This window comes from Anopheles darlingi, chromosome 2 (assembly GCF_943734745.1).
Source record: "Anopheles darlingi chromosome 2, idAnoDarlMG_H_01, whole genome shotgun sequence".
Classification (NCBI taxonomy): domain Eukaryota; kingdom Metazoa; phylum Arthropoda; class Insecta; order Diptera; family Culicidae; genus Anopheles; species Anopheles darlingi.
This window is the reverse complement of record NC_064874.1, coordinates 86,457,519-86,466,901: the sequence shown is the minus strand read 5'-3', so window position 1 is coordinate 86,466,901 and position 9,383 is coordinate 86,457,519. Positions and strand designations below refer to the sequence as shown.

General features: G+C 50.6%; 2 protein-coding genes across 2 annotated transcripts in view; one reads left to right on the top strand and one right to left on the bottom strand.

Annotated features, from left to right (window-relative positions):
• The window catches only part of LOC125951243 (LIM/homeobox protein Lhx3), a 37,474-nt gene extending 36,648 nt beyond the window's left edge, over positions 1 to 826 (top strand). The window contains exon 7 of the mRNA XM_049679931.1: positions 1 to 826. This exon is cut by the window's left edge and continues 614 nt beyond it. The gene's annotated coding sequence lies outside the window, so the exon portion shown is untranslated.
• A 22-nt stretch (positions 827 to 848) lies between these two features.
• On the bottom strand, positions 849 to 9,383 carry LOC125951242 (protein phosphatase PHLPP-like protein). Its single transcript, XM_049679930.1, is given in 10 exon segments — positions 849 to 3,618; positions 3,678 to 3,831; positions 3,894 to 4,049; positions 4,132 to 4,285; positions 4,965 to 5,080; positions 6,430 to 6,459; positions 6,461 to 6,552; positions 7,535 to 7,725; positions 8,814 to 9,115; positions 9,243 to 9,383. Coding segments are annotated over 10 exon segments (4,071 nt in total). The 3' UTR covers positions 849 to 883.

Here is a 9,383-nt window from a genome sequence, read left to right as displayed (position 1 = left end):
GAGAGAGAGCGAAGAAGACGCGAACCCTAATCATCAGGTGCTAGTCTGCTAGTCGACCTAACCTCAAAGAAGAGGTCTGACCGTGTCAATCGAGGAAATGAACCGCCAGTCTTGTCTTTGTATAGTCCGCAACGCATACGTAAACACGGCACCGGATGGTCCGCATCCGGATTACCCGCCCAGGAGCGCAGCAGCTCCTTTCAAATCCGTTCCAGAGAACGTTTTCGAGCACGTTTCGGTTTCCAGTTTCTCTGCTCTTTCAACTCAAAAGCCAAATTAAATCGAAAGCGAAGGCGAGAGCAAGTATCGACTACTTACGCCCGGACTTATCTGTGTTCCTTATTGCCGTCGGAGGAAGAGTATTTATGTAGGAAAACGGACAAAAAACCACAAGTAAATCAAAATTCTTACATTCCCCCCCGTAGAGTGTGTAAATGGGAATGGGAGGTTTTATCAGCAAAGATAACGGCTGAGACGAAGGTGGTCTAGATGGTCATCGCGAACGTTCTCCGTATCCATCATCTTGACAAACCGTCTCACCACCCCCCACAAACCATCCCAAGTGTCGTACATTAAACGCGTAAACAATTATAAGTAGGTCAGCGTGTAACGTATAAGAGATAGAGAGAGGGCGAAAGAGACAGTAAGAGAGACATACAGCAAGGAGAGCAAGGGCGTAATGTAATGGTATCCTATTCAAATGTGTACATATTTATTTAATTTATTGCTAAAAACAAAGGCAACGGCCACGGCCACAAACATACACGTACACGTTCCCCACTCTCCCACTAAGGAGCGACATCACACTTTACGGAGAAAGTGAAAAACCGGTAAACCTTGCGTCGGTTCCTTCTGGCAGCGAAGTCATCCGAAAACCAAGGGATTACAGCTCCGTTGTGGCGACCCCCCAGTATTGACGCATTCTTCCTCCATCCGGATCGATATTGTCCAGCTCGAGCGTACTACTCTCGACTTCGACGATGTTTCCATTCGAACCACCAGAATACCGTTCGGGTTGTAGTCCCGCCGCCGTCGCTAGATCGTACTCCAGATTGTAGGGCATCAATCGTTGCAGTGAACCGAAGTAAGCAGCATTAGGGCCCGTGTTGATTGGTCTCCGGGCCGGGTTGGCGGACGTGTTGTACTGGATCGGTTTGAAGTAGCTCTGCGAGGACGCCGGATGGAAGGAACGGGTCGATCCGAACTGCTTCGAGAGAAACGGTGTAGCCCGCGCCGTCGTCATCATCGTACTGTACCCGCTGGCCATGGACGAGTTTAGGCCACTGTCACTTTCGAGCTGAACTAACTGGGGCGAGCTAGTAGAAAGGTTCTTTAGCTGCAGTTTCGTAAGATTACTCGCGACGGAGGTGCTGGTCGAGGAAGATGTGTTACTAGTGCCTGAATCTGAGGCACCACCGATTGGCGGTGGCAATGGTGCTTGCCGCTTCGTCGTCGTAAATCCACGTGAAATAGTGTTTAGCTCCTTATCGAACAGCAATTGTGTGTTCTGTTCTAGCATGTACTCCCAACATTTGAACTGCTCTTCCGACATGGCCGAGTCCGATTCTTCGATTTCCTTTTCCTTCTCCTCCTCGATCTTGGCCCGAACGGCTCGAACGACTCCACCACGCAGACTACGCCTTTCGTTCGCCAGATGTGCATTGTTGGGTCTTCTGCTTACCAACGAGCCAACGGAACCAACGGAACTATCGGATTTGGCACGTAATGCCGCCTGCAGTGCACCACCAGCCTGTAACAGAACCGTTTCACTACCACTCGTCTGATCGCTTTGGCCGCTCGGTGACGAACGGTCACTACGACCGGACGGATGCCTCACAAACTGGACCGCGGCGGCAGAGTGGCAACAGCTATTGTTGGTCTCACAGCAGCAGCCACATTTACAAAACCCCGATATCAGACTTCCTCCCGTTCCACCCGCTGCCGAGCGTGGATTTTTGCGTATCGTCTGTCTCAGTTCGCGCATCAAAAAATCTACATCCGTCCCGAGGTTGTTAAATCGGATGATCATTACACTGAGGTTCTCCTCAGCGCCATAACTTTGTGCGATGTCCTGAACGCGTTTCGCAGCCAGCAATATGTTCTCCTCCTTCCGGATCTCTTCTGCTACCGTGTCCATCGTAATCACTTCCCAGAGCTTCCGATTTCCAAGCACCAGATACTCGTCAGCATCACTCAGCACCACCTCTTGTACCTCCGGATCAGGTACGGTCACTGGGAAGTTGGCACTTAATCCGAGCTTACGCTGAGGACTGCCTTTGTTCAGCATTACGCAGCGATTGTGTTTGATCAGCACCGCCGAGCACTCACCGACGGTGGCCACGCGCAGGATAAACTTACGTCCTGCGGCAACTGCCTGTGGTAGATAGCTCATGGCCTCGGTTGGCACACGGCTACGTGCAATGTGACAGAGCGTTACATTGACCGCTTCCTGCTGACCACGTTGCTTCAGCTCTCGATGGGCCGACAGCAGCGTGTACTTCATGTAATCGTTGGCCGTTTCCTTGACCGTGCGCTCCTCGAGCAGTATCTTCGGGATTGTCTTAACGAGCAGGTTCGGGATGGCGTTACTGGTCTCACCATCGAACAATCCAAACAGTCCTTCCGAATTGCAGAACCCAGGCAATCGGAGCTGCGCGATACATAGCTTCGGCAGGCAACCGCTCGTCTCGGCGAAGCCCACCTTCCAGCATGGTTCATAGTCCTCCTGTTCCTGGTAGGGTAGCGGTGTCGTCGGAAGCGATGGACGATTTTTACCCGACACATCCACTAGTGCCATCGGACGCTGATTGCGGCAGGCCTTCAACTGTTGCGCATCGACCTGTAGCTGCTTATTGCCCGAAAGATCCAAGAACTGCAGATTCCTAGGTACCAGTGAGGCGATATTCACCTTATCCAGCTGATTGTGAGCCAAATCGAGCACTCGCAGCGTGATGGTACGGCCCAGACTCGGTACCGTCTGCAGCTGGTTCGAGTGAACACGCAACACACGCAGGCTGGCCATGTTGGCAAGATTCTCCGGCAGGTGACGCAGCTTGTTGCCCGATATGACGAGCTCCTCGAGATCACCCCAGCAACTGATGCAGGTTTCCGGCATCGTCGTTAGTAAATTGTAACCCAGATGTAGCACCCTTAGGCGTGGAAGACAAATCAACGAATCGAGCACCCGATCGGTGAGTGAGTTATTGGTGGCGTACAGTCGCTCCAGGCTACAGTTGGATCCGAAAATGATGGGCAGCGTCATCAACTTGTTGCTCGAGACATTCAGTATTGTTAGCCGCTCGCAGGCGATGAAGAAGTTTTCCGGCAGATCCTCGATGAGGTTACACTGGAGGTACAGCTTCTGCAGCGGAAGTTTCCGTTTGACCATGGGTGGGAAACTGGTAAGTTGGTTGTACGCCAGATGGAGTGTCTGGATGGTGGCGTGCTCGTTATTTAGCAGATGTTCCGAGATCGTGTGGATCTGGTTGTTGTTCGCGTAGAGCGTCCGCAGTTGGTGGCAACCAACCAACCAATCCGGCAGCTCCTGCAAACAATTGTAGCTGAGGTCCATGTGCTTCAAGTGTGTTGGTGTTGCCCGGACAGTGATTTTGGTTAAATCTAAAAGAAAGCGATCCATTGGAACAGTGGTTGGAGAATCTCAAATCCGCATGACTTACTGTTATTTCCGGCAATCAACGAATGCAGACTACGTCCGCTGAGGGTAAGCTCGCGCAAACTGTTCCTACAGCACTGTATCGTCTCGAGCTTGTCCAAGGCCGAGAGGTCCATTATTTCGATCGAGTTTTCACTGACATCTAGTTGCGTCAGGAGCTGTAAGCAATCGACACTCTATAACTCACGGTCTGCTTCTACGCCCCCGTGGTGACACTTACCCCATAATTACCGAGTATGATGCTCCCTTTCAACTGGTTCCCTCGAAGGTTAACCTTCGTCAGCGGTTGGTCCGGCCGGTCTTCCCCCTTCTGAATAGCATCGCGCAGCTGCGCCTGGGTCTGATGATGTCCGTTTCGAAGCGAGTCGTTTCGCTGCTACAAAACGGAAAGTTTTGCGTCATCAGATAAAGATCCCCGGTGTCGTTGTCGGACACTAATGATCTACCGCTCTACTTACAAACAGACTCATCGATCGCATGTTGTTCACCATGAAGGACGGTAGCTGTTCCAGCTGGTTGTAGGCGGCATTCAAAATCCTCAAGCTAGTTAATCCCTTCAAGCTGTCCGGTAGCTCGCGTAGCTCATTCCTCTCGATGCTGAACTCCTCCAAGCTGCAAGAAATGTCAATCAAAGCAGACCATTGTACAACTCGCAACCTATGGCATCCATGCCATGTGCTGCTGCGATAATCTTAGATAATTAAAGCAGCATTGCGCAAAAAACATGTCAATCAAAGAAGGCTAGCTTCATCTAATTATGCTAAGACAAAAGGACGGTTCGAGCCCGTTTTGCGAAACATAAAAAGCGTCACACCATCACCACATATCCCTTCACGGTTCGCTTGGGATGACGTCGCTTCATGCAAATGACGAAAGGCATTTCATGCCTCACTTGCGTTCCACTGACCACATACACATATCAAGACTCGCTCCCCTTCGGACAGTTTACTTTCGCTCGCTCGCCGGAACAGGGGCGGCGATCCTTGTATGTCATCCGCTAACATTGATCATAATTTGAAATGCGATGCTTATGTTGAGCCAGATTTTCTCCGGAAGCACTTCCATCTGGCGGAGATCCATACTTTCGGCTTAAGCGATGCAAAAATCGTTTTCGCGAAAAACACTCCACCCATCGTAGGCTGATCTCATCGTCCCATAGCTTCCACCCAATGTCTCTTTGGTTCTCTGCATACTCTTTCAACCAGCAGCAGCAGCAGCAGCAGCAGCAACGGCACCAGCAGATCGCTTTCAATCAATGTTGATTCGCTCTCGTGACCACAAACAATGGGACCCTCCCTCCTTACCGTAGCTAAAGTTCTTCCTCTTTAGCCCAAATTCCCTCACTGTCGCCCTCGTCGACGAACCTTCCTCCGCCTTGTCCAGCTAGAGAAGGGCAATGTTTGGTGCCTTAGTGGAAATTTAGGGCCCACCTTACGCGGGGGAGCTCGCACACAAAAAAAATCTCGATACACGAAACGTACGCGGTGCAACGACGACGTAAGCGGTGCGTTATGCACGTGGTTTTTCATGTTGCGTTCCTTTCTCCAATCGTTACCCAACCCCTTTTTAGCTGTACTGTGCGTGGAATCGATATACATTCACGTTGGATTTAAGCACAACGCAGCAACGCGAAGTAATGCACGCGGACTGATCGTCCGAAATGTCACAGAAACGACCAGAAGACTTTCCGATGCATCAGCCACCCCTTCATCGGATATTCTGTTTCGTTTCATCTTCTTCTTGTTTCTTTCCCGTGGCCCAGCGAGGAGAGGGTTAAATATTCCCAATGAAAGCAGCAGTAGAAGAAGTAACTCTACTGGAACTAATGAATTCCAGCTGCAGTACCAGAGATCTCGATCCTTTTGGAAAGCATACCAAAATTATACTGATCTGTTGCTGCTTCCTCTTTGTCCCCAGTTTGGGCCACGGTAATTCAGAGTTCGCTATGCATATCACTTATTTCGTGTAAGTTCACGTTCAACTCCTCTATTTAGCATTAACCCGCTATGATCGTACAAGAAGAAAGCCAATATCCCGGGCGCTCGTTTGTAGCCATTTCATTATCTCGATTCCAACCAAAAGAAAACACGGATCTGATACGAAAAAAAATCGTCAAAAACAACCCTCAATGAATGTCAACGGCGAGGAATTTTTATCTCGAAAGGAATCTGCAAAACACCGACCGAAACGAATCCGATTGGCAGAGGAAATCTACGATTTGGGGTAGAAAAACGAACGAACAACCGAAGTGGCCATTTCGAAAACGATTTCTCGCATTGATAAAGCTTTCAGTTTAGTGTCGTGTTGGCCATGTTTTGTCCGTAGCACGCGCCCGCTATTCCTTTCATTGGTATAAGTGGTGCAGTCATAAACCACAAACCTTCACTACTTACGCGGACCACAGACACGATGCGGTCCCACACAGCAATGAACTCTAAATACACTCCAAACCGAAAGCAGATGCGTCACGGTCACTGGCTATGCTCCGCTTACGCCGCCTAAGGGTAAAAGAAGACAGTTTGCTTGCACCGCACCGCAGGACCACTCAATGGCAGTGCGTCTCACGTTTTCCTACACACACGACTCGTTATCACGAGGCTGCACCGATTTAGGGTCGATTCTATGCAACGCAACACCGATAGTCCCTACGTTCGTCGCTTGGCCCCGTTGAAGTCTTTCGTTTGAGACAAAAACCAACTCATTCATCAATTGCCCAACGGTTTGTGGCGCGGCGTGGCGAATCGAAAGCGTTTCACTGCGCGTGTCCACCGTTGCAAGATGAAGCATCTTGCGGTTGCGGCTCTGCTCCTCCGGTGGCCAGCGGAGGCTATCATCGTTTAGGATCTTCACGCTCACCGGCTCCACCGCCACCACGTTCCCTTTCGACCACACGTCAAAACGGATGTTTCGAAATTCACACCTCGTTTTTGCGCTTCTCTGCACTTTTCACTTCATCTCATGAAGCACACACTCACACACACACACACCAGCGGAGCGCACCACAATTGCAACATGCGCCAGTTTGACTTACGTCCTCCAACTCTCAGACCCTATAGGGCACCTTCGCTTCCAGCACGCACACGCGTGCCCCGTTATGAGCTTTGCTTCACTTTCTTCGATTTGCGTTACGCTTAATCCAATTAAAAACGAAACTTCAAACATCAAACCCACCTTACGCACACAGTATTCCGTTTTCGATCGATCCGATTTACTGTCGATTTCGATTTTCGCTGTCTCGATGCGGCTGGTGGCTAAATGCTTTCGCTTGCTTCACCGGTTTACGCTTCAACATTTGTAACGACCGCCAGGTGGCCGCCCATGTACACTGTTTGCGATTGAACGGCACCACAAATGGACTCACCTCCGATTCGGCGTAAACTTCGTGGAAAACTAACTTCCCTGCTCTCTACTCTGTCCGGACCGGGCCACCGTTTGCCGATGTCCGTGAGTTTTCCCGGTCACGATTGGCTAACTTTAGCCGCGATTGGACGTGGACACCGGCAGACCCGTAGTGCACAGAAAGAAGGCCTCCGGTTCGTGTAAGTAGTCGCTCGCAAATGAAGACTGGTGGCCGGCGGTATCTTCTGCCAGCGCGAACGCTACACGCACGCCGCAATGCGAATGAAACAAACCCCTTCGGTACCGCGCCAAGCACAGTAGAGTCGTGCTGCCTCCTTCAAGCTTGACCTGCCAAGACCTGGCCTGCCTTCTCGGTCGACCGTTGCTCAGACACAACAACAACAGCCGAGACAGGCTAGTGTATCCCCACCACAGCCACCCTCCCATCGACAGTCTACGCGAACGCGCCCAGGAACAGTGGATTTTATGGCGAATTGGACTTTATGGACTTCTCGGTGGAACCGCCGACCGTCGCAGTCTTAGTGCCTAATTTGAAGTTGAAGCCCTTCTGCTTCAGTGCACAGCCACCGGAAGTTCGCCTTCGTAACGATGAAGAACGTCGTTGGCGCGAGCGCGCACCCGAGAGCCGCTTCGCAGCTCGCCGGAGATCGATGTCAACCACATTCGACCCGATCGTTCTCGAGGGAATCACGCTTTTTTCACGTGAAGGCAAATTTCGCAAGAATATATCCTACCAACAAAGACAACGCCATGGTAGGTCAGGGGTAAGCCCGCATGGAAAGCGACGGTGAAGAAGGTTTGTCATGCAGAACGCGTGCCCTGGCGCGCATGCATGCGTAATTAATGCATTCAGCTCCACCGTGGCGCTCCTCCGAACAACAGGTGTCGAAGGTGGAGCAATACCCTTGAAACGACACTCGTGGAATGCTGCCCCGAGTGTGGTGTGGCGAATGGCTTTGGCACTTTTGGGGCCGACCGACGAGATTGACACGCGCCCGGTGGTTGTGGTGGTCCCGAAGATCATGCGCCGGTTCAAGCGAAAAGATCCTATCGGCGTCAAACTAACAAGCGTGCCACCATCCACGGCGTGCAGCAAGAGAAACGCCGAGTACGCAGCAGTACGGAAAGGAATCCCGCCAAAGTCAAAGGGCCGCGATGGCGATGGTGGTTGGTTCCCCAGTTTTCAAATTCACGCAAGTGCGGTGCCATTCCATTTCGTCAGTGATCTCACACGACGATGATTTTCGTTTGCGAGCAATAGCACCTCAATCATCTGCTTTTGACAGAAGCTTCCGGTACGTTTGCAAAACACAATGGATTGAGGTGATTTCAGTAGAAAATAAACTCCATCTTCATGCGAAAAATAAGCGTCGTTCGTTTAAAGAGCCACCGGAAACGCATCTAAACGTTCCAACGAGATACCCAACAAATAGCGGTTGAATCGGTTGAATCGGTTCGCTCGGTTCCACTTACTCCCCTGAAGGTATGCTATTCCATTACTTGCATACCTTCAGGGTGTTTCGAACAGATTCGAACAGATTCGAAAGTTACCCGCCTCCTACGGGCGTTAAAATCTGATGCACCCGTATAACAAAATGTACGCAACCGGGTCTCTTAATGTTTAAGATACGCAAACTCTTAAGTGTTAAGAGTCTTAAGTGTTAAGAGACCCGGTTGCATACCTTTCTGTCAATGGGGTTCCAAAACGTCCAACATGCAGTTCAAATTAGACAATTTTTGCGCACTTTACAAAATGTTCCTGATAGTTGAAAACACTTACCTTTTCATCGCGCTCATGCTGTCCGGTAGCTTTCGTATCTCGTTCTCACTCAAATCCAACAACCGCAGGTTCCGCAGATGGTACAGGCTGTCGGGAAAATCCTTCAACGCATTGCCGTTCAAACGGAGGACCTTCAGGTAGGTGAACTGCCCCAACGCTCGCAAAGCTATCTCCTGCAGTTTGTTACGTCCGGCCAGCAGCTCTTCGACGGCGTTCGGTGCTTGCAGAAAGATGTCCGGTATCTGCTGCAATCCGGAATCATCCAGATCCAACCGTTGATTGGTGCTGCGATCGCGTCCATCCTGAAACATGTTGCAATCACATTAACACCATCACTTCATATTCACACAACAAAAATTGATGCTATTCTCTATTCGTATTGCCCAGGTAAGTCACATTTCCCTTTAATCCACCGTGACCATCACTAACCGGTGTGTCATCGAACTCGATCTCCAGCGAATCCATCTCGATCGTCTCCATATCGGAGAAGGTGACGCGGCTTTTGTTCGACTTCAAACTGGACGTTCCGTCCCCCATCGCTTTGATGATGCATTTGCCACTTAGAACCAT